The sequence below is a fragment of the Mastigoproctus giganteus genome, chromosome 2, assembly GCF_048544385.1.
Source record: "Mastigoproctus giganteus isolate SK-2022 chromosome 2, ASM4854438v1, whole genome shotgun sequence".
Classification (NCBI taxonomy): Eukaryota; Metazoa; Arthropoda; class Arachnida; order Uropygi; family Thelyphonidae; genus Mastigoproctus; species Mastigoproctus giganteus.
The window spans coordinates 259,669,836-259,695,263 of record NC_143576.1 but is presented as its reverse complement, the minus strand read 5'-3'; the positions used below and the strand labels follow the sequence as shown (position 1 = coordinate 259,695,263).

Genomic DNA, 25,428 nt, shown 5'->3' with positions numbered 1-25,428 from the left:
AATACTCATTCAGTTTGTTTGCTGTCTGAGCAGGATCATCAACAGTTGAACCATCGATATCAAGTGGACCAATCAGATTCATCCCCTTCCTTTTAGAGTTTATATAAGTAAACAAATCCTTGCTATTTTTCTTAGCATCCTTTGCCAAAGATTTTTCATAATCTGCCTTCGCTTGCCTAACCTCCTTTGTGACCTAATTATAGACTAGTTTATATTTGCCATAAGCTTCTGAGTCGCTTGATAATTTATATGCATGCCATGCATTTTTCTTCTCTGCCACGAGTCTCATTAGTTCATTTGATAACCATTTAGGCCTAAACCTTGAAAGGTATGAAACTTTTAGTAGCTTCCACGATTAATTCCTCAAATGCTTCCCACTTAGAATTTACTGTTGGTAACATCATCAGTTGATCCCACTGTACAGAATTTAAAAACTGTCCGAGACCACTGTACTCACCTTTACTGAAGCAAAAACCCTTCCCTTTACCCCTGATGGTAATTATATCTTTAAGTAAATCCCACATCAGTACGCTGTGATCACTGCCACCCAGTGGTTACTTCATAAGCAAATTCTTAATACACGAATGATCACTGCTGATAACCAGATCAAGAGTATTACCCTCTCTGGTTGCGTCTCGAACATGCTGCTGCTGCAGAAAACAGTCATCCAATAAATCCACAAAAGTCTTACTAGGGTGTGTGAGTGACCAACCCACAAGTTCCAGTCCATATCTGGAAAGTAAAAATCCCCCATTATAAGACATTCTGATTTACTAGCCCACTTTATTTCTCTGTATAATTGTTCAGTGTATTCATTTGAGTCACTAAGCCTATAAGGCACTCCTGCTGTTATTTTTGCTTTCGCAGTGCTTATGTCACACCAAACTGACCCAACAGTGCACTGTTCATCTATATCAACTGGATGCACTTCTTTCGATTTTATGCTTTTCTTAATTAACAGCATGACACCTCCTCCCTTCCTATACTGTCTATCCTTTCTGTACATATTGTGCTCCCCAAATTTCAATTCTGCATTCCTAATATCAGTGTGACACCACGTCTCTAATATCCGAACAATATCCATCTTTGATGTCTTGACCAAAACTTCAAATTCATCAAATTTATTTACTATACTTCTAGCATTGGTATTCACCTATTCCTATTATTCACCTATTCCTATACATGCACCTATTCCTATTCCTAGTTACCCTAACACATCCCATATACCCTCCTGTTTCACGATGACGGCATCAGTCCCTCTAACCCCCAGCACCCCCTCGCTCCAGGTCGCTACTTATTCTAACAGAAGTTGTGCAAGAATCACCTTCACCTCTGCTTGCGGCTACTTTTAACCTTCTAGTCTCTGAATCCCCCCCAAGTTAGCAGTTTTCCGACCCACCCACCTAACACTGCCTTGATAGCATCAGTAAATATTCATGCACCCTTTCTATTTAAATGTATCCCATCCCTGTAGAAGCAGTCTCTCCTGTTAACAAGCAGAGACCATGCTGAAAAAAATTCTACCCCCTGAGCCTTGCACATTCCCTCCTGGGCCGAACTGACTGACAAAGCTCTCATCATGTACTCGCTCCTATTGTGTCTGGGCAGAATTGCAGACACTTTCAAATTTAACCCTGACTCACGACTTTTTTCCAACATTGACCTGTACTTGTTAAGTAAATCTGCAGTTCTCCTGCTCTTAATGTCATTGGTGCCAACGTGTACAACAATATAACCTTTAGTGCCCTTAAATGGTGATATATGCTTTACAACGTCATCAACTTTTGCCCCTGGCAGACATACCCTGGTCCTGTTCCATTTATCCTTTTTACACAATATATTCCCTGTCTCCCTGACAAGAGTCACCAACAATAATTAGTTCCTTTGGGACAAGTGCATTCTGCCTTGCAGATTGCCGCTGTGTTGCCTGATGCCCAGGAGTGAGCTCTGGCATTGAGTTTGGCAGCTGAGAGCTTGTCGGGCCCCTCATATTAATTTCTTCGAGGGCATCTACCCTACACCTTAAGCTCTCATAAATGCCCAGTAGAATGCTGAGTTGATGCCTAATTTCTAGACACTCTCTGCACCTGGTACACACAAAGACATCCTCCTTGGCTAGATCATGTTCTGTTCCAAAGAGTTCGGCAAACATTTCCCAGGTTGCACATTTTTCTAGGCTGTGATGCGTTGGAGAATCGCCCCATCAGTCCCCCCCCCCACTTTCAACTTAGCTACCCTGTCATACAGGGGAGCTAAGTTGAAATGTTCAATAAGTGCTGCTAATGAGATTTGATGCATAAAAATTATCTAAAAAAATAAAATGTCTGCAAATTAACTCTTACATATTTTTTTATTTTTACTAATATATAATAATAGTGAATTCACAGCTTTTTATTCATTATTTTTATTCATTATTATTTTATTTTATCACAACGAAGTTTTCGTGAACCATTATTAGTGTAGTTGGTATCATGAAGTTAAATATCTAATGTTTTAATTTTACTACATAATGAATAACAGCAATCAATTCTCCATATGAAAGGTACCAACACGAGAATGGAAACATTTTTAGATTTTCTTTTTCCCCCCTTCAATTTACTACACAAATGATTCTACAGAAGGCAGTTTTTAACATAGGTTATAATGATATAATTTTCCATAAATGTGTGAAATACTCAATGTTTATTGTATGACAATTACTGAATATTAATTAACTCAATATTAATTACTGAAATGCTACTCACCTCTTCTTGGGTTGGGATCAAAGTTTCATTTTCTAAAGCATTACCAATTAGAAAGGCAGACATTGATTTTCGACCACGATAATCACAGACCTCTAGTAATTTACGAAAATGCTCCAATCTCAGTACGGTAGATACATTGTTATAATTCTGAACAGGGATCTTCAATAACCGAAGTAACTCTTTAGCAACTGAGGTAGTGTATTCCACCCTGCAGACAAGTATTATTGTAACCATATAGCACTCAGCATATTGCATAAGCAATATGGAGAGTGCTAATTTCATTTAATTTACAATGCTTAATTTAAAAATAAATATTTGCAAAAAAAAAAAAAATTTAATAAATAAGTGCCATGCCTACATAAATATAAAAAGTTCGTCTAGTCCTGTGCCAAAATTTTTTATCCATAAAGATGAAAAGAATTAAGACATTACAATTATCAATGGCTCTGTAAATTAAGACTTGATATTAAAAATAATTTATAGCATGAATATATCCATTTCAGCAGCATATAAGAGGTGGACCTGAGAAATAAACTTCAGCAAATTGTTCATCCATGTTGCCTGGGAGGGAGAAGCTTATAGCTGGTCCATTTTAAAAGCCAGTACTCTGCTGCATAGGCACACTTCATGTTAGTTGTGTATGCTGATGTCCATATTTCCAATACAAATGGGATAGCAGGATAGATTTGGGTTGCCACATATCCTAATGACAGATGCTGAAACAGAAACTGCTTTCGTTGTTGAGAAATTGATCACTAAATTCTGCTTTCTGTTGTTGATCACCAGGCAGTGCCAGGTGCTGCCTGGTGATCAACAACAGAAAGCAGAGTTTAGTGATCAATTTCTCAATATGCTGTTTAAAAGAAAGCTTTCTGTTAAAGATGACATGCAGGTATGCGTGGGAATTGATCAATGGTATTCATACTATCTTCTAAGAAAATTTAGAAGTGTTGGATTGCATTGCAGAATGAAAATAACATAGGTTGGTTTGAAGGCTGAGAGGCACGATTCAAACAGATTTAGTTTAGTGTCAATCAGACTGGTGACACCCTTAAATTGTCCTGGGGAAAAGATCTACATTAGCAGTTTTACATTGCCGGCATAACTGATATCTTTCCTGTTAGCAAGGAAGCTGCAGTGAAAAGTACCCTAAAAAAGACCTCAACCTTGTGGCACTCCAGCTGTAATCTGAAAGGTGAGCAAGAGAGGTTTCTCATTGAGTACAATAGTTCTCAATGAAAAACCTCTCATTGAGAAGTCTAACAATGTGGAATTGACACTGCAGATGGTTCAGCAGTTGCAAGAACAGCAAAAGCTGCATGAATGTTGAAATACATGATGGCTAACTCTTCTTAGTGTTCAAAAGCTGCTAGGATGTAGGTTAGTAGATGCCATGTTAGTAACTGTTAACTTCCCAGAATCTCATAGTGGATCTGGGTGGGGTGTTACAAAGAATTTGATTTCTTGATGGTAGGTAGTAAAGCTTTAGCCAAGACTTTAGAAGGCTAACGACATATGTTACTGGTCTAAATTTGGTGTGGGAATGCAACATGTTGATTTTTAAGTACAAGTCTGTATGTATACTGATTCCATTCAGAGGAAAGTGGTGGTGGTTGAATAAGCATTGGTTGTAGATAGACATTAACAGATCAAAGGCAGTCACTAAGATATGTGATCAAGAATTGTGGTACTTCATCCATCACCTATAGTGGCTGTCAAGGAAAATGCATTAAGGCCTTTATAGCTGGTTTCTAGTGATGCCAATAATACCATCCATCTGATGGTTGTAGATGCCATTATTGGCTATGTGAAAATTAGAGAATCTGGATATATATTTAAACCATTTGTGTAGGTTTAGGCACTGGACAGAGCAGGGAATCTGTGTTGTAAAATGGTCTACCTGTTTAGTGTCTCACTAATCCAGGTGTTTTTTTTTATAGCAGTGGACTTATTCTGATTGAAGATTGCTCTAACTTGGGTGAAGCAATCCTGTGGGCAACACTGGATGATTTCCATAGTATGAAGTTCCTCTTTTAATATGAAGTTCTAGCTGAGTTCTGGGATCTGCAGGACTTGGGAGCAGAGTGTGAAGGTCACATCTTGGTGGTTGTAAAGTGGTAAAATAAAGTCATTCATCTGAAGAGAATGTCTACTGCAAGGCAAGTCAGAGTCCAATAATTTTTCAATTAATTTCAACTTCCCTAATGAGATAGGCTTCTCATGCAATTTCAAGATCTGCCATTGGTTAGAACCAACACACATCAGCGTCACCGGAAGTACAATCAACAGGAAATGCAGCACCTGCATATATCCCATCTTTGAACCTCTCATAGTCCGCAAGCTCAGGAGCCACCTACACAGCAGTCACTTACCTCAACCTTCTCCCTCTTCCCTACCTCCCCTTCCTCTCCCTCGTCACCCTTCGCACATACCTGTAAACTACCCTCCCCCTCCTCCATGACCTCATGTACTTACGTACTTGAAGGCCAGCCACACTTTCCAGCGCTCAATTAGTCAAGGGAGGCTACATACAGTAGCTGAAAGCTTCTATGTCGTGTTCTTTGTTTGTGCTAAATTTAATATATGTTATCTCTTGAATATCTGTGCCTCAAGTCAGTAGTTTCCACTTCATGTTTTACTGTGTGTACTCTCTTGCTTAGTAATAAAGCTCTTTTCACTTGGTCAGTGCAAGCAAGAAATTATACTATATACCTTTAAAGTAATAATCACAGAAGCCCCAAATGCACATATACCATTAATAAACTATATTGAAAAAAGGATGCTGAAATAGATGAACAGAGCTGACCGGTCTAATAGAGCAGAAAAGACAGCATGGGAAAGTTACAGAACAATGAAAAGAATTGAGGCCTACACGAGCTACAAGTTGATTTGTAATAGCACTACAAATAACATTAGGGAGGCCAAGTTGAGTATGAGATAGCACTAGCAAAGAGAGCAAAGAATGGGGACCAAGGCCTTTTCGTGTATGTGAATATAAAGAAAACGAATCAGACTTTTGTGTACTGGGTGTAGAAAAGTCTTAGATAACCCAGATGTTGTTGCTGATAAATTGAATAGATGCTTTGCATTGATCTTTACTGATGAAAGACCTTCATGTTGAGGAGAGGCTGTGCAAGTGAGGCTGAGATATATGAAATCAGTGATTTCAAAATTAAAGGTGATTGTGTATTAGTCTCAGGAGACTTACTTGCATAAAGGCAACTAAGACTCTTGCAGTTAATGGCACATACCAGCAACAATATTGAGGAAGGTGGCCAGAGTGTATTGTATCATTGAAATTAATCATGGGAGCACCATTGGACTTGGAGATATTCCAGAGGTTGGAGAAGTACAAACACATAAAGGCAGTTCTAAGAATGAAGTCGATAACCACAGACTGGTTAGTCTGACTTTTAGATATCTAAAATGTTGGCCAGTTAGATAGAAACAGCAATCTGAAGGAGACATAACATGGTTTTGTTAGGGGAAAATCATGTTTAACTAACTTGGTAAGCTATTTTGACACAGTTACTCATGAGCTAGTTGTAAGGAACAATTTTGACATAGTTTATTTGGATTTTAGCAAGGCATTTGACTCAGTCCCTCGTGAGAGGTTATTTTATAAGCTGGAACACGTCGAGATTACTGAAAATTTTCTAAGATAGATAACAGGGTGGATGCATGGCAGAAAGCAGAAGGTTATGATTAATGGGTCTTCTTCAGATTGATGTAAGGTAAGAAGTGGGGTCCCCCAAGGACCAGTACTTGGACCACTGTTGTTTCTGATTTTCATAAACAACAAAGGGATATAGAGCATAGTGTCAAAATTTAATGATAAATGCCATGCAATGCTTCTTCGGGATGACTTGAACAGTCTTTGAGAATGGTCAGAAAAGTGTCAGCTATGTATTAATGCAGCAAAAGGCATGGTCTTACAAATGGTGAATAACAACTCCAAAATAAGTTATACACTTGGCAGGGTTGAACTAAAAAGAGTAGAGGAAGAAAGGGATGTGGGAGTTATGATATGAGCAGATATCAAGCTTTGTGAGTAGTGTAAATGGGCAGCCAGGAAAGCCTATGGTGTCCTATCGATGATTTATGGAACAATAACATGTACAGATGGGGAAGGCATAATTCCATTGTATAAGGCATTTGGAATACTGTGTCCAAGTATGGAGACTTCAGCTTAAAAAAGATATTGAGCTTCTTGAAAGGATCCAAAAACAGGTAACTCGCATAGTGAGATCAGAAAAAAGACAACTGTACGAGGAAAGACTGATTATGTGGGCTAAAGAGCTTAGAAACGAGGCACCTTAGAGAGGACGTGACTGAGGTTTATAAGGCTCTGAGAAGGGTTAGTAAAATGAATGAAGGCAGAATTTTCACTATTATAAAGAATTCCAGAACTAGGGGCCATAAATTCAAATTACAGCAGAACAGGCTTACACTAGATTGTAGAATGTTTTCTTTTAGCCAGCAAGTTTTTGATTACTGGAACAAGTTGGACCTGTACGTAGTTGAGACTGATAATTTGAAGAAATTCAATGGTCAACTGGATAGTTACCTACACGAGGAGGGAAGTCCATAATTTGTATTTTTTCTGGCTGGTGAAGCAGAAGCCAATGGCTGCCTTGCACTATAGGGCTAATACTAATATGACTAACCCAACTTTCTTTAAAGTTGGCAAGGCACTGCAAGGTTGATATATATTCCATCCACAGCTGGAAGAAGAAATTAATTCATTTGCTTCAAACAAAGCACAAATTTCACATTTTACTGTGAACGTATTGATTTTATTTTTTATTCATTGCACCAGTGTCTTAGAATAATTTAGGTAAAATATGATGCATTTTAGATACTGCCAAGTAACAGCAGATCACCATTTATTTGGCAAGTCTAGCATTGCCAGCAAATTTCATAGGAAGAATGGTACCTTGAATTACAATTAAGGAACTTTCACAGAGAGTGTAAGGTATGAAAAAATTATACACATAGTCCACTGAGCCAGCAGGAAGTTGATTAGTATATAGAGTTAACAGGATATAGGAAAAATATGTAAAACAGAATAGCCACTCTGGCCATGCATTTGCTTGTGGTTCATGTAATAAAGATAAGCTGTATATATTTAGGTAAACTTCTCTTATTATTTCACAAATAAAAGATAAGCAAATCTGAGACAGCTTTATATACACACACCCTTTTTTCACCTCAATAAATATGACCAATCGATTTCTCGAATGGCATTTAACTTACACACTCATCATCATCAGCCATTTTCAATCCACTGCAAGGCCTCTCCAGTTCCTTCCTTCTATTTTGTGAAATGGCCATCCATTTACTGCCCAAAGACTTGTGAATTTCATCTGTCCATCCCAATCTGTCCTGTCTGTCATTGTCTTCCAGGTTTTCTTCTAGCTCCTCTTGGGTACCATTATGTTATTTTCTTAGTCCATCTGTCATCATGTCTTCGAGCTATGTGTCCTGCCCAAGACCATTTTAGTTCTTTAGTTTTGATAAGAATGTCCTTTACTTGAGTTTGCTGCCTAATCCATGTGTTTCTCTTCTTATCTAACAGTCTAGATTCCCAATATAATTCGTTCCATTCTTCGCTGTGTAGTTCTCAGCTTCTCTTCCATTCTTTTGGTGAGTGCCCAAGTTTCACTTCCATAAGTCGTGGTGGGGAGTATACATTCGTTCATTATTTTACGTTTCAGACAAATTGGGATATTGGTCCTCAGTATGTGACTATATTTCCTGAATGCTATCCACCAAAAATTTATTCTTCTCTTGACTTCCAGCCATTTATCATTATTACAGCTAATGACTTGTTCCAGATAAGTATATGTCTCCACCTTTTCAATTACTGCTCCTTCAATCATTATATCCCTTTCTGTGGCATACTTGTTCATCATTACTTTTGTTTTAGCCATATTCATCTTTAGTTCAGAATCCTTACTAACTGTGCATAACTGATTAAGATTTTCCTCTGATTCTTTGGGATTGTGGCTTATGACCACAATGTCATCTGCAAATCGTAAATCGTTTAGGTATTCTCTATTCATATTGACTCCTTTCTGCAACCGGTCTAATCTTCTGAAAGCTTCCTCAAGGGCAGCAGTAAACAACTTCGGAGATATTGTCTCCTTGTCGAACTGCTTTCTCAATTTTAAATTTGCTACTGTCTTTGTCTAGTCTAATAAAGGAGGTAGCATTCTCATATATTTTCTTCAAAATCATAATATATGGGGTATCTATGCTTTGTCTTCCCAGTGCCTAAAACGTTGCCTTATGCTGTATGGAGTCAAATGCCTTTTCATAATCCACAAATGCCAGGCATAATGGGGTTTTATATTCATTTCCTTTATATTCATTATGTTTTTATATTCATTTTGCCTGGCATTTGTGGATTATGAAAAGGCATTTCACTCCATACAGCATAAGGCAATGTTTCAGGCACTGGAAAGACAAGGCATTGATACTCCATATATTATGATTTTGAAGAAAATATATGAGAGTGCTACCTCCTTTATTAGACTAGACAAAGACAGTAGGAAATTTAAAATTGAGAAAGGAGTTCGTCAAGGAGACACAATATCTCCGAAGCTGTTTACTGCTGCCCTTGAGGAAGCTTTCAGAAGATTAGACTGGTCGCAGAAAGGAGTCAATGTGAACGGAGAGTACCTAAACCATTTACGATTTGCAGATGCCATTGTGGTCATAAGCCATGATCCCAAAGAATTAGAGGAAAATCTTAATCAGTTATGCACAGCTAGTAAGGATTTTCGACTAAAGATGAATATGGCTAAAACAAAAGTAATGATGAACAAGTATGCCACAGAAAGGGAAATAATGATTGAAGGAGCAGTAATTGAAAAGGTGGAGTCATATACTTATCTGGGACAAGTTATTAGCTGTAATCATGATAAATGGCTGGAAGTCAAGAGAAGAATAAATTTTGGATAGATAGCATTCAGGAAATATAGTTCCATACTGAAGAGCAATATCCCAGTTTGTCTGAAACGTAAAATAATGAATCAATGTATACTCCCCACCATGACTTATGGAAGTGAAACTTGAGCACTCACCAAAAGAATGGAAGAGAAGCTGAGAACTACACAGCGAAGAATGGAACGAATTATATTGGGAATCAGACTGTTAGATAAGAAGAGAAACACATGGATTAGGCAGCAAACTCAAGTAAAGGACATTCTTATCAAAACTAAAGAACTAAAATGGTCTTGGGCAGGACACATAGCTCGAAGACATGATGATGATGATGGACTAAGAAAATAACATAATGGTACCCAAGAGGAGCTAGAAGAAAACCTGGAAGACAAAGGCGGAGATGGATAGATGAAATTCATGAGTTTTTGGGTAGTAAATGGATGGCCAGTGCTCAAAACAGAAGGAACTAGAAAGTTGCTGGAGAGGCCTTCATCCTGCAGTGGATTGAAAATGGCTGATGATGATGAATATATATGTATTAATAAATTAATTGTTTTAAAATGTTAGAAAATTTATTAAATTTCACTTATTTCCAATTTATTTCCCAATTTTTACTATATTTCTGAATTTTGAATTACAGCATTTTTTTCACTGTTGAAAAGGTCATATTTCTTTATAACGAAATTTCTGTTTAATGAATTTTTTCAAGTGAACAATCAATTTCGTTATATAGAGGTCTGACTGTGTGTGTACACACACACACACGTCTTACTCGTTTATGGCTAACTTGCTGAAGATATATGCTGTACTTATTAATACCTTGTCAACACAATCAATTCTGTCAGGATAATATTTTAGAGCTAAATTCACAGGACACTTGTAAAGATACAAAGTATAAAACAAAGTAAAAATCTAACTAGTAATATATATATATATATCTTACTTGTTAATGGCTAACTTGCTGAAGATGTCTGCTGTACTTAGTAATACCTTGTCAACATAATCAACTCTATCAGGATAACATTTTAGAGCTAAATTCACAAGAGACACTTGTAAAGATACAATATCTTCTGGTGGCATATCTTGACGAGACTAGAAACAAAAAGAAAATAATAAATAAATTCACAAATTACTAAGCAGGGTGTGTAATAACTCAAAGTAACAACTATTTACAAAAAAATAAAATAATAATAAAAATTTTAAAATAGTTATGTACCACATTTACTATGGACCTCTCTGGATTTGTTACTTTCAATCTTCTGAAAAATACAGAGGATCAAATTCTGGACATGGTGGAATCTGAACTTCTGCAAGGGCATTTAGTTGTGCTGAATTAGACAGAGATCTGCTATCGCTTCTCAAAGGAGTTAAAAGTTTTTCTAGACAGAAAAACAAAACTTTTACACTCCTTTTATTTTTAATCTCCTTAATGAATAAAGCTCTGAACACAACTTATAAGCAATATCATTTCACTATCCTAACATAACTAAACTGTTCGCCAGTTCCACTGTCAGCCATCATTATTTAAGAATTTCTGGCATTGGCAGATTTTCTAGAGATACCAGTATTAGTTATATGGTGCAAGGAAGCTTGAGGGTTTTACTACACCAGGTTGATTCCCTCCTAATGGGTACCTATCCAGCTGACCTCTGAATCTCCCCAAGCTGCCAGTCTCAACCAGTAATTCCAGTAATCAAAAAGGCCACCATAGCCGAGTGGTCAGGCATGCAGGTGCATAAGTGCAAGTGCCGTGAGTGACCAGGGGTCAAGCTGTGACTGCTAAATATGGTGCTGTTTCTTATATTCTGTCTATCTTGTGAACTCCTCTGACCGTTTGGTCATCCCGTAGTATAAACAGAAAATTTATTTTATTTATTTATAATTCACTGGCTAGAAGAAAACTTCCTGCAATCACATCTAAATCTCTAGTCCCTGTAATTTGAATTTATGGCACCTAGTACTGGAATAATTTTCAACAATGAAAATTTCACCCTCATTCATTATTCTTTCAACTCTCAGAGCCTTATACACCTTCAATAAGTTGTCCTCTAAGGTGCCTAATTCCAAACTTTGCAGCACACATCAAAGTCTTTCTTTTTTGCTGCTCTCACCAGGTGAGTTGCCCATCTTTGAACCCTTTCATGGTATTTTTTTTTTTTTTTTTTAATGTGTGGTCTCCATACTTAAACACAGTATTCCAAGTTTGATCATAGAATTGCCTTATAAACTGGAATTATCTCCTCCCTAATTCTACAACAGAGTTTCCCAAACTTTCTCAGTTCAAGGTGCCCCTAGGTCAAAAGAAATACTTAACAGTTCTGTTTATTAAGTAGTTTGGTCCAAACAACTTAATAAGTAATGCTGAAACTGTGAACTACCGCATTAGTAGTTCACGTGGTGTCCGACAGATGTAGAGTATCGCTGTGTTTCCCTCAAAAATTTAAAATATTATTCCGTGCACAGTATGGGAACCACTGATTTGGCGGTCATCTTTTCTATGGAACCGTATCTCTGTCTTTTCTCCCCCAGCCTTCAGTCTCCCCCCCAACTTACAACTACTAGCATCCAAACCATCTCCAAACTGCTTCAAACCTTACACCCAAAAACTTAACATCAAATCGCATAACTAGTACTCCTTTTGGCTGACCCCTATATCTATAGCCATATTTTTTTTTTTTTTTTAGGTCAAAGCCACTGAAATCTCAGGAAATTAGGTGGCAGGACCTGCCAGAGTAAATAACTATAATACTAGTGTACCTGGTCAGCCTCCACAGAGCAGAGCGTGGGGAACGTTGAGTCCCATTAGGAGCCCAGCGGCTGTAGTGTCATGTACCGTTGTTCCTCTTGTTATTCAGCCGCTGGGCCCCAGCGGCTGAATAACAAGAGGAACAACGGTACACGACACTACACATATACAAAATCCATACACCTTTAAACCTCTGGCATTGACAGTGTTCTGTTTCACACCACAATGTATACTATGCAGAGATAGAGGAAACTTCTGGTGCCATTTGACACTGAACATACTCTTCAGTTCAGAGAACTTTATGTCTGATTCAACGCCCACCAAGTGGGGTTGAATATAAGCTATTTTGCAATTGCTACTCTCCAAGGTGTAAGAAATTGCAGACTGCTGCATTAAAATATAGCACTTTTCTGACCATTCCTGAAGCTTATGAGTTGTCCTGAAGAAGCTCTGATTAGTGCTGATCATTAATTACTCTACTGATCTTGACATAACCTACAAATTTTGACATCACGCTCTTTTCATTTTATCAATGTCATTTTAAACAAAATCGTAAACAACTGTGGTCCCAAAGTGATCTTTGGGGAAACCCAACTTCTTGCTTTAGCCGAATCTGAAGAATAACCATTAATCACAGCAGTCTGCCTCCTGCCTGCAATCTATCTCTAAATTATGACTAAGTCGGAATCAACTATCTGATTTAGTCTGCTATGATAATCAATTTCCAAAACAGAAATGGAAGATTTGAAGATTGCTGGTAAAATAAATTTGCACATAACATTCCGAAAAATCTAGGAGTAGTGACCTCAGTGCATGGATGTGAGGTATGTTGGACTGAAGAGCTATGTTTGGATTTTCACTTTCATTACTATCTGTAGCAATCAAAAATAGCCCATTTTTCACAGTCATCACTACCTCTTCTTTAATGCAATTTCACTAACAATGCCTGTTATTTTTGTTTTTCCAAAACCATATTTGTTTGACATTTCCGAACAATGAAGTCTGCATAAATCTACAACTCAGAGAAATATTGTTTAATGACAAAAAAAAAAAAAAAAAGGCACAAACATTTAGCACAATATGCTTATTTGTTTGCTAATTTCCGATTATGTGTTTCCTGCTGATCAAAATTGAATTACCACATCTGTATGTCGTACACATGTCACCCTTTAAGGTTTAAGGTTTTACGATACATGGTATATGTCTAAAATTTTATGTTGTATTTCTTTGGCAACTTACTGAAAGGGATTAATTAGCTTTGTACCAAAATGTCTGATGAAATATTAGCATTAGTAAAGGCATATGATGCAAGAAAGCAAGCTTACACAGCATCAGGAAAAAAAAAAAAAAAAAGCCTTCCCATTTCACCCATCCACTCGACCCAACCGCTTGTCTAGTTTTGCCTTGAGTCAATTTAAGCTACCAATTCTAGAACGACAGATGGAAGTTTGTTCCAGCCACTCGCTGGCTAAAGGCAAACTTCCGCACATCTATCCTACAGATGTCTTTCCTCAATTTGAATTTATGCCATCTCAAGGCAATTATTCTGATCATTAGGAAGAATCCCATCAGTATTTAGCATTCTAAATACTGATGGGATTCTAAATACATTCTAAAACTCAGTCTTGTCTTATATCTTGCAAAAAGGATTCTTCTGCACCTATTCTTATCTTTGGTGACACTGATTTCTAGGCAAAATGATATATCTCTTTTGGGGATTACCCTGACTTCTAATCTCTCTCTTGGCACAAGCACAGCACATTACAAATATTGCTTCCTCTGCATCTAAAACACTTGGTTTTCTCTTTCACTCTCAGCATTACTTTTAGTCCAAACAGCTCTTCAATCTGTACAAATTGCAAATCTGCCCTACCTTGGAATACTGTTCCCACATCTGGGGCGGTGTCCCCCATAACCTCTCTCAGGCTTCTAGATTCCATTCGACTCCTCTCTAACAGAGTCTCTCCACTCGCTGTCTCATAGATGTACTGTTTCTGCTGCATGTCTTTTCTACAGATACTTTCATGGGCACTATTCTTCAGAATTGGCTTCTATAATTCCCGCACTCTCTTTCAAAACAGTCCAAACACATGCTGCCACCAGCAAACATCCATTTACTGTCCAACTTCAAACTCACAGGGCCAACTTTTCATCTTCTTTGTTTATTCATTCAACTGCCGTTTTCTGGAATAACCTTCCTTCATACATATTTCCTGAAAATGACAGTCTACAGAAGTTCAAGTCGAATGTCAAGAAATATCTTCTTTCGTCTTCTCAACCTGAGAAGACTTCTCAATGAGAGCTTCCCTGGACTCGGGAGAGGTACCGATGGACTGGAGATGTGCAAATGTCACCCCAATCCACAAAGGAGGATCAAAGGGAGACACAGGTAATTAACAGACCTGTTAGTTTCACTTCTGTTCCAGGGAAATTAATGGAGGCACTGGTAAAAGAAGCATTGCAGGATCATCTAGACAAGACTTCAGTTATAGCTCAGACACAGCATGGGTTTAAGAGGAAGTCTTGTTTGACCAATTTGATTGGATACTATGATGTAGTAACAAAGGAACTGGATGCAGAGAATAACTCTGATATCACATATTTGGATCTTAGAAAGACCTTTGATAATGTTGCACATGATAGACTGCTACACAACTTGGATTAGTGTGGCATTGGAGGCAAATTGCTGCTATGGATAAACAGATGGTTGAATGGGAGAAGACAGAGTGGTAATCAATGGACACTGCACTATGTGGACTAATGTTATTAGTGGAGTCCCTAAGGGTTCACTGTTGGGTCAATTGTTGTCTTCTGTATTTATAAATGATATTGATGATGGTATGTCAGGCTTAATGTCCAAGTTTTCAGAAATACATTGGTTGGTGGGGTTGTTAATGACACTAATGACAGTATGCTGCTGCTGCAACAGGATCTAGAAATGTTGAGCAGATGGGCTGAGAGTTGGCAAATGAAGTTTAACATTGACATATGTAAAGTACTACATATGAAAAGCAGTAACCCAAGAGTAACATATCAAATCTGTGGTACTATACTGACAGTGGTAGAGAATGAAAAGGACCTGGAGGTAATTGTGCAGGCAGATATGAAGTTTTCCGAGCAGTGCAGATGGTCTGCAAGAGTAGCTCATGGTTTCTTGTCAATGATATACAAGAATTTTTCTAGCTGGGATAAGGAGGTGATTATCCCCTTGTATAATGCAATGGTCAGGACACACCTTGAATACTGTATACAGATCTGGAGGCCTCATTTTAAAAAGGATGTAAAGCTGCTGAAACGAATACAGAGAAGGTCAACAAGATTAGTGAATGGAACAAAGGGTCGCTCTTATGAAGAAAGAGCTTAAGTTTTGCAAATTACAGTGTCTGAAGACTAGGCACCTGCGAGGTGATCTGATTGAAGTGTATAAAGCCTTGAATGGTTTGAGCATGCTCAATGGGATTCTTTCTCTTACTCAGAATAATCGCCTGAGAGGGCACAAATTAAAATTGAGGAAAGACAGTTGTAGGATAGATATGAGGAAGTTTGCCTTTAGCAAGCGGGTAGTTGATTGTTGGAACAAACTTCCATCTGTAGTTGTAGAAATTGATAGCTTAAGTAGATTCAAGGTAGAACTTGACAAACATTTGGAGCGAGTGGATGGGTGAAATAAGGGGTTTTTTTTTTTTTTTTTTTTTTGGCTGATGCTATATAAGCTTGTTTTCTTGCATCATGTGCCTTTGCTAATACCTCCAACCCAAGCAGGTACTAAGTACTATGGGTTCTAATACCTCTTGTGTTTGGGGTTTTCATATAAAAAAAAAAGTATTTAGAAGATCAAACCATTCAAGGCCTCATACACCTCAATCAGATCACCTCGCAGGTGGCTAGTCTCCAGGCACTGTAATTTGCAAAACTTAAGGCTTTCTTCGTAAGAGCAACCCTTTGTTCCATTCACTAATCTTGTTGCCCTTCTCTGCACTCGATCCAGCAGCTCTATATCCTTCTTAAAATGAGGCTTCCTGACCTGTATGCTATTACTGAAGGTGTGGCCTGACCATTGCCTTATACAAGGGGATAATCACCTCCTTATCCCTAATACAAACATTCCTGTATATCATTGAAAAGACACATGAGCTACTCTTGCAGACTGTCTGCACGTCTCAGAAAACTTCACATCGGACTGCACAATTGCCTCCAGGTCCTTTTCGTCCTCTTACCATCTGTGTAGTATCCCACAGTTGATACGTTACTCTTGAGTTACCATGCTTCCCATATGCAGTACTTGCGCCTCCGTAGCCAGGTGGGAAGGAGCAGCAGTGCTTAGCACACGCTTCTTGATTAGACCGGGGTTCGAGCCCGTCACCACCAAATACGGAGGATGCGGAAAGGTCAGGGAATGACCACCGCATATCCTGGAGCAATATGGCCATAGTTGCTAATGCTCCTAAAAAAAAAAAAAACCAAATAACAAAAAAAAACCAAATATGCAGTACATTTGTCAATGTTAAATTTCAGTTGCTACCTCTGCTCGCAGCCCATCTGCTCAACCTTTCTAGATACTGTTGTAGTAGCGTACTGTCATTAGTGGCATTAACCCTGCCAACCTTCGTATCATCTACAAACTTAGACATTAAGCCTGATATACCATCAATATGATTAATAAATACAGAAAACAATGGACCCAACACTGAAACCTGGGGGACTCCACTCATAACATTAGTGCACGAAGAGCAGTGTCCATTGATTACCACTCTGTCTTCTCCCACTCAACCATCCCTTTATCCATACCAGCAATCTGCCTTCAATGCCAGACTGCTCCAATCTGTGTAGCAGTCTTCCATGTGCAACAGTATCAAAAGCCTTTCAAAGATCCAAGATTTTCCGGGATAGAGAGTAAAAAAAAAAAACCCTGGATAATTGATTTCCTAGTTAATCCAAAAATACAGCAAGTCCCCAACACATGTAAGATATACGTTCCAGGACTTCTTACGTAAGTCGAGTTTTATGTAACTCGGGAATGACTAATAAAATATTGCTACTATATCCCTGATATGCTAAAATTAAAAAAACCACATACTAGCCTCACAAGAATGAAGAAAAATAGTTATATAATTTTAATTAGTTCAATTAAAAACTTTATCTGGGGACAACGGTGAAGTAGTCAGAGTGGCACGTAAGAAAAGAAAACATAAAAGGAAGAAAAAATGTGTGTTATTGTATTGTAAAAACTGATTTGTATTTCGCAGCCTTGGTTATTATAGTTGACCTCATTGGTGCTGATCGCTTCACTGCTTCTCGTATTCTGTCTTTGTCCTTTATTGTGTTCGCCGTTGCCACTGATAAATCTAAATTCCGCAAGATACTTGTTAATGTATGGCCATTTTCATACATCCTTATTATTTTAATTTTCTGATCCAATTCTATCGCTTTCCTTTTCTTGATAGATTTACTAGTACCACTGTCACTTATTCTCTTAGTTGGCACCATGATAACAGTCAAAATAAAATTTTCTGAAAAGAACTTTACAGGGTTAAGGCAAAAACTCACTATTATCACCCCACCAATCTCACATTTTATTAAAGCACATTTCTGGAGGTCACTGCCATAAAACAATAAAAAAAAAACAATTTGCACTTTCCTGTTGATTGGACTTTTCTGTTAGTGCAATTCATTATAAATGGGCTGTAAACTCGATCTTATCGCATTTGCAATAATACCAATAGCTGGAATTCTATGGGTTTTTACGTTATTATGGTGAAATGTGTGCCCTCTTCACTGAAACTTTCAGCCATATAAAAAAATATATAAATAATGTAACGTAAGTCTGAAGCCATGCACTACTCACATATCCAATACACGGGTAGTGCGTATTGAACACATTTATTTTCTACGATGTCGATTTTAAATCTAATAGCTTCCCTTTATTTTTTATGATGTCGCATATGTTTTGGATCACTAATATCATAATAGTTCATTAGAGATTTAATGGATGCACCGTTTTCAAACTTTTGAATAATTTCAGGTTTTTGTTTAATTAAAAGCATGACTCTTGCGTTTGCCCATCATTTTTGCGATTTCTAAACAAAAAGAAAAAAAAATAATTACTATAAAAAAAAATTCTGACATCCCTGACATAAATAACGAAACAAAATTTGTATTTTTGTGGTGCGACGGAACACAGCAATCGACACGATGCACTAAAACAAAACCATGATTTAAAAGTAGTTAGAATGGTATAAATCAGGACCCAGCTATTGGATTGAAAGATGGCAATTGAAGTTTAATCCTGATAAACGTAAAGATTTGGGAGAAAAAGAAATCTGGAGGTGACTTACAGACTGAAGGTGACTTGGAAATAAAGGTGGTTCGGGATGAGATTTAGGTTTTGATACTAAGAGACACATAGCTGCCAATTCTTGATTTGCACTGGAGAATCCATATTTTTTTTACTCCGTCTGATCCTTCTCCATGACATCATAATACAACTGGTGATAAAAAGTTTCTGCATCTTTTTGCATACGAGGACGTTTTTTTTTTCCTTTTTTTTTTTTTGCAAATTTCTGCTTATATTTGTAAACAAATTGGCCATTAGGTGTGTTGTTATAGACTACATTGCAGAATAGAAATGTCAATGGTGGTGTTCATTGTAATGTGCAATATTGAAATACTGTTCGAGGTTTAGGCCTAAATGAATGTCAGATGAACTAATGAGACATGTGGCAGAGAAGAAAAATGCATGGGATAATATAAATTAACAGGTGACACAGAAGCCTATGATAGATATAAGCTGGTCTGTAACCAAGTCACAAAGGAGATTAGGCAGACAAAGGCAGATTACGAGAAATCTTTGCAAAGGATCAAAGAAAAACAGAAAGAGTTCTTTACTTATGTAAACTCTAGAAGGAAGGGGATGAATCAGATTGGCCCACTTCATATATCGATGTTTCAACTGTTGATGATGCCGCTTAGGTAGCTAACAACTTAATGAGTATTTTGCATCTACATTCACACATGAGGAGTTATTCAGGGAGGGGAATGCCAGAGGTGTATTCAACTCTGGCAGTAACCTAGATAATCTTGTAATAACTGAGAGTAAAGTGGAGGAGAAATTGTTGAAGATAAACACAAGAAAGGCACCTGGGGTGGATGGGATCTATCCAGTTATATTAAAGGAGGCAGCAAAGGAGGTAAGCAAACCCTTAGCCATAATTATGACAGCTTCCTTGGACTCAGGGGAGGTCCCCATGGACTGGAGTGTGCAGATGTATCCTCAATTCACAAAGGGGATTCAAAGGGCAACACAAGTAATTACAGACCTGTTAGTTTAACTTCTGTTCCAGGGAAATTAATGGAGGCACTAGTTAAAGAAGCACTACAGAATCATCTAGACAAGAGTTCAGTTATAGCTCAGACACAGCATGGGTTTGTTAAGGGGAAGTCTTGTCTGACCAATTTGATTGGATTCTATGATGCGGTCACAAAGGAACTGGATGCAAAAAATAATTTTGATATCATATACAGCAGACTCTCGATTTACTGGGATCGGATTAACCAGGACACTTCAAGACTCCGAATAAAAAAAAAATAATAAATAAATAAATAAAAAATCATAAAATTCAAGTAATAATTAGAACAGGTATAAAAAGATGTTTTGCGATTCGTAAATAAGTGACAAGAAGCAGTGTTATAAGTTGTCATTAGGATTTTAGTGTGCTTATTATCTTGCAACCCCCGCTGTCTTCACACCCACCACTCAAAAAAAAAAAAAAAAAAAAAAAAAAAAAAAAGAAGAAGAAACCAAATGAAAACTAAGATAACAGATGCTTTTGTGAAAAGATATTTAATCACAAAACAAAACATGAATGAATGAACATTAGTACATTATTTTCAATACTGTCACCTACTCACATACTTATACCACTATATCATGAATGCAGCACCTCATTCCTCTGTGTAAAACTGGGACATTCAATTCAACTAAGATTCAATGCACCATTTGATTTCAACATTATCACTAGACCTATGTTTCTGGCCAGATGTTCTTTGAAAGATCAGAACAAAACAGGTAAAAAATCAGAAAGAATAAGTTCAGGACTGTGATATATGGGCAAACAACCTCCATCCATAGTGCTGTTGTGTTTCACTGCACCTATAGAAGCAGTGAAGGGGGAGATGCCATGCAACTGAAACAAACATCCTCAAAGAAAGCCTCTTGTACTTTCTGCAAATGGCCATCCATAACTTGTGCAAAGTTTAACCCTATGAAGTCAATAAAGAGCACATCATTCCAATCCTAAAATACAATTGCTATGATCTTCTGGCACAGAAAGCAGTCAAACTTTTTGACCTATTTTCTATGTAATGGAGTCCTGCTTTGCTGCAAGGGTCATTTGGTGTATCCATCATCACCTATGACAATTCTGTTTAGAAACTTGTCACCCTCTTAACTACAAAACTGCAATTGCTGGAGGGTGAATGTCTTTCTTTAAATTCCTTCTTTGTTTAGGAAACCATCACACCTAAAATGTCAGAGTCAAGTATGCTGTGAAAAATGTAATGAACAGTTTGTATAGACATATTCTTCTCCTCTAAAATGAATTGGAACTTGACTCAACTGTCACCAGTAATTATCTTTTAGATGCATTTGACACATTTAAAAGTCACATTTAAAAGTCAAATGCATTTACAACTGTGCTTGAAGGAAGTCCAATCCTTAGTTTTATCTGATCATTATGTTTGAAATGACACTGCACTGAAATGAGATGTGTTCTTTAGACATGTCTGTTGAACAGCACAAATATTGACATTCATAGATTTCTGCTAATTTGTTTCTGATATGCTGAAAAATTGAATGACTGCACCCAAACACTTCTTCATTTGTACATGGTTCAAATAGGGTAGATATAAGGAAGCTTATGGCAACAAAGTGTGTAGCATCCTGTAACAAAGCCAAAAGAAACATTGCATGTATGCCTTTATTCACGCAATATTTCGCTAATGCGAAAACTAAAGTTTCTCCCAAAAAACGTGTTACTCTACTTTTTAAATAGCCCTCACATATGCCTGCCTTGTTAGTCATAAGTCATTCAGGCTCATTCAGTTATAGTCATCCTGTGGCTATTGTCTCAATTAATTTGCAGTTAGGAAGTTAGTCACTTTTTTTCATTACCACTTTGTTTATTTTATCTCTGCAAGACAGAAACAAAAATTTATATGGTAATGTAAAATAATAATGATCTTAATTGGTAAGGAAGTGAACAGAGCAGAAAATGATGGGTGGTGGGGTGGGGAATAGTGCACAGTTGCAGGTGAATCCAATGAGGAAAAAATTATATATATATATATATATATGTATGTATGTATATATTTATAATTATATTAGTGATAAAAAAGAAAAGAAATTTAAAACGACAGTAACTGTAACTAATATTTATGGGTCAATGCAGTTGCAAGCAATCATGCAATACACCCATAATGTCTATAAAATATTAAGGATAAAATATTAAGGATCAATCAAATAATAATACTATCAGAGACTTAAGAAAATGCAAAAAAAAAAAGAAAAAAAAAAAAAGATTATTATTCACCTTTGTGGAGTTCAGGTTCTATTATTCCTACTCCTTTAGTTTTTCTTCTTACTATTTGCATGTTTCTCTTTGCGTTAACTTAAATTTAATTATTTATTTATATTTATTTTTACTGTATCCATCACATAGGGGGCACCACATTATTTTGACGACTATTACATTATGTCCTAGATACGGTAAATATGTAGTGTGTATTATATATTTAATCTTATTTTAATCATTAAATTATGTTCTCTTATTTTAATCATTAAATTATGTTCTCTGTCGAGTCAACAATGATTAATATGCTTACATTTATATTTTACTTATATTTCTTACATTTGATTCTAATAATTCTAAAATTTATTTACATTTGATTTATATTTGGCCTATACTGATTTATATTTGGTTTAGATTTAAATTACTTAGCATATATTGATCATTACAGAAACAGAGAACCTCTTGTCGTTTTTTGCCTTCAGTCTGGGTGGTTGGCCCCAGTCGAAGTCATCTAGATTGTCGGTAAAAAGCTATAATAAATTTTTTTTTTTTTTTTGTGTTTTCTTAAGTCCCTGATAGTATTATTATTTGATTGATCCTTAATATTTTATCCTTAATATCCTTAATATTTTATATGTATATATATATATATATATATATATATATATACTATCATTGAATTATATTAAATAAAGTTAAATTATAATAAAATGAATAAATAATTAAGCATTCATTAGAGGCAGCGACATGCAATTCCTCCATATGAAGCTGAAATACATCCATTATTTTAAATTAAAACATAAGCCAGTAGTATGGCAAAAACTGTAGAGCGAAAATTAACATAAAAATAACCCAAATAAACAATCGAACGAAAAGAAAGAATAGATATAAATAGTAGCCCAGAAACCCTAATATAATTTCGATCTTTAAATCCAATTAACAAAAACTATACAAATTTTAGGATAATGCCAATTAGTTATTAATTTATGGGGCATGATGGTCAGTCTATTCTATTTTATTTTAGTTTATTTTGATTTTGTTATTGTTTGGTAGTTTCTTTAACCCTCTTTGGGTGATATTTCACGTCTTTCGGAACTGGTACCTCTCGGGGGGGGGTACCGCTAAATTAATAACTAATTGGCATTATCCTAAAATTTGTATAGTTTTTGTTAATTGGATTTAAAGATCGAAATTATATTAGGGTTTCTGGGCTACTATTTATATCTATTCTTTCTTTTCGTTCGATTGTTTATTTGGGTTATTTTTATGTTAATTTTCGCTCTACAGTTTTTGCCATACTACTGGCTTATGTTTTAATTTAAAATAATGGATGTATTTCAGCTTCATATGGAGGAATTGCATGTCGCTGCCTCTAATGAATGCTTAATTATTTATTCATTTTATTATAATTTAACTTTATTTAATATAATTCAATGATAGTATATATTTCGGCTTCATATGGAGGAATTGCAAGTTGCTGCCTCTAATGAATGCTTAATCATTTTAATTTTTTATTATAATTTAATTTTCGTCAACATTTAATATAATTCAATAGTAATGGGTCGATATGCTAATTTAGCAATGCCTGTGCCGCCATCTATTTTCTTTTTTTCTTCAATATAAGCTGATTCAGCTTACAGTATGTCAGTAGTGTGGCTCTGCTTTAGAGTGCTGTCTGTTCTATAGTTTATTTTCGCTGCATAAGGACCACCGCCATGCAAATCCTCTGCATTGGTTGATCTATCGGAGAATGGAGGGGTGGTTTGGTTCTTCGATATTTCCGCCTTTGCGATGTTTTGTATGACGATTGAAATGCAGCGATTCCATGACCATTATTGGCCTCGTGGTCCTCTGTCGATATGGGGCATGATGGTCAGTCTATTCTATTTTATTTTAGTTTATTTTGATTTTGTTATTGTTTGGTAGTTCCTTTAACCCTCTTTGGGTGATATTTCACGTCTTTCGGAACTGGTACCTCTCGGGGGGGGGTACCGCTAAATTAATAACTAATTGGCATTATCCTAAAATTTGTATAGTTTTTGTTAATTGGATTTAAAGATCGAAATTATATTAGGGTTTCTGGGCTACTATTTATATCTATTCTTTCTTTTCGTTCGATTGTTTATTTGGGTTATTTTTATGTTAATTTTCGCTCTACAGTTTTTGCCATACTACTGGCTTATGTTTTAATTTAAAATAATGGATATATATATATATATATATATATATATATATATAAGGTATAAGGTATGTTAGTGTCTAACGGCTCCTGGGATTTCTCCCATCTCTGCGGGTGTACATTGTATCGGGGCCAGAGATTTGAAGTGTATGGGGGTCATGTGCTGTATATTGTGTTGTGCCCTTTGTTCCTCCGGTCTATTAGCCGCCGAGCCCCTAGTGGGACCCGACGTTACCACACCATGCCATGCCATGGGGAGGCTGACCGGGTGTACCACTGTAGCTAGAGTACTCTGGCGGGTCCTGCCACCTACTTTCCTGGGATTTCAGTGGCTAGGACCAGATTTGAGAATGAGATGATCGCTGTTTCTTGAGCAACGGTTGTAATTTTAACAGAGCGTAGGGTTGTTCGCTGATAACTTGTTCTAGGGCCAAATAGGTCGGGCAGTAATTTTGATGTTTTAAATTTAGACCTGTGGGGAATGCGTGTGTGTGTATATATAAATATATGTATATACACACACACGCACACATATATATATAAACTAAATAAAAAAAATAAAAAAAACGTTGTGCAAGAGAAAAGTAAGGGAGGAAGGCAGAAGACTGGAGGGTAGGAAACAGAAGAAAGGGGCCAATAGGGAAGATGGCCCCTGATGACAGTGTGGCATGCCCAGTGCCTCACCAGAGAGAGGAGTGGGGTGGCGGGTGGACGAAAACCACCACCCCACAAAAAAAAAAAAAAAAAAAAATCATTCTGTAAGAGAAAAATAGGGGGGGGGGAGTAAAAGAACGGATGGCAGGAAACAGAAGAAAGAAACCGAAAAAAAAAAAAAAAAAAAAAAAATGAGAGAGAGATATACTCCGCAAGTTCAGGGTAGGTACAGCTAGCACGGCCAGTCAGTTGGAGCCGACAACTTGCTGGAAATCCAGCAGTGTGAGTGCTGCTAAGGTGGATGGGTCATGTTCAGTAAGGTCTAGTTCAGGTGCCGTCATTGGGACTCCATTTGGTGAGTCTGTGTCGCATCCAGACTGAAGGCTGGTCCAGTAGTCCATCAGAACGAACAGTGGGGGGTGGTCAAAACCGGGAGTCCAAGATTGATGGTCAAGTCCAGGGATCGATGCTAGGCCTCTTCTTGATGAGATGTGTCACATCTGGTCGAGAGAAGTTTGTCCAGAAATCAATGATGAGGAATTTGTCAAGGTATGTGCGGACCCTGTCTTTTATTGCACTGCTGGTCAAGTC

General features: G+C 36.9%; 1 protein-coding gene across 1 annotated transcript in view; it reads right to left on the bottom strand.

Annotated features, from left to right (window-relative positions):
- The window catches only part of Vps35 (Vacuolar protein sorting 35), a 298,912-nt gene that overhangs the window by 135,288 nt on the left and 138,196 nt on the right, over window positions 1-25,428 (bottom strand). Inside the window, exons 8-9 of the mRNA XM_090389880.1 lie at window positions 10,636-10,784; window positions 2,745-2,952 (exon numbers count right to left, since the gene is read on the bottom strand). Of these exons, the coding sequence (XP_090246006.1) occupies window positions 2,745-2,952; window positions 10,636-10,784 (357 nt within the window). The remainder of the gene's footprint in view (window positions 1-2,744; window positions 2,953-10,635; window positions 10,785-25,428) is intronic.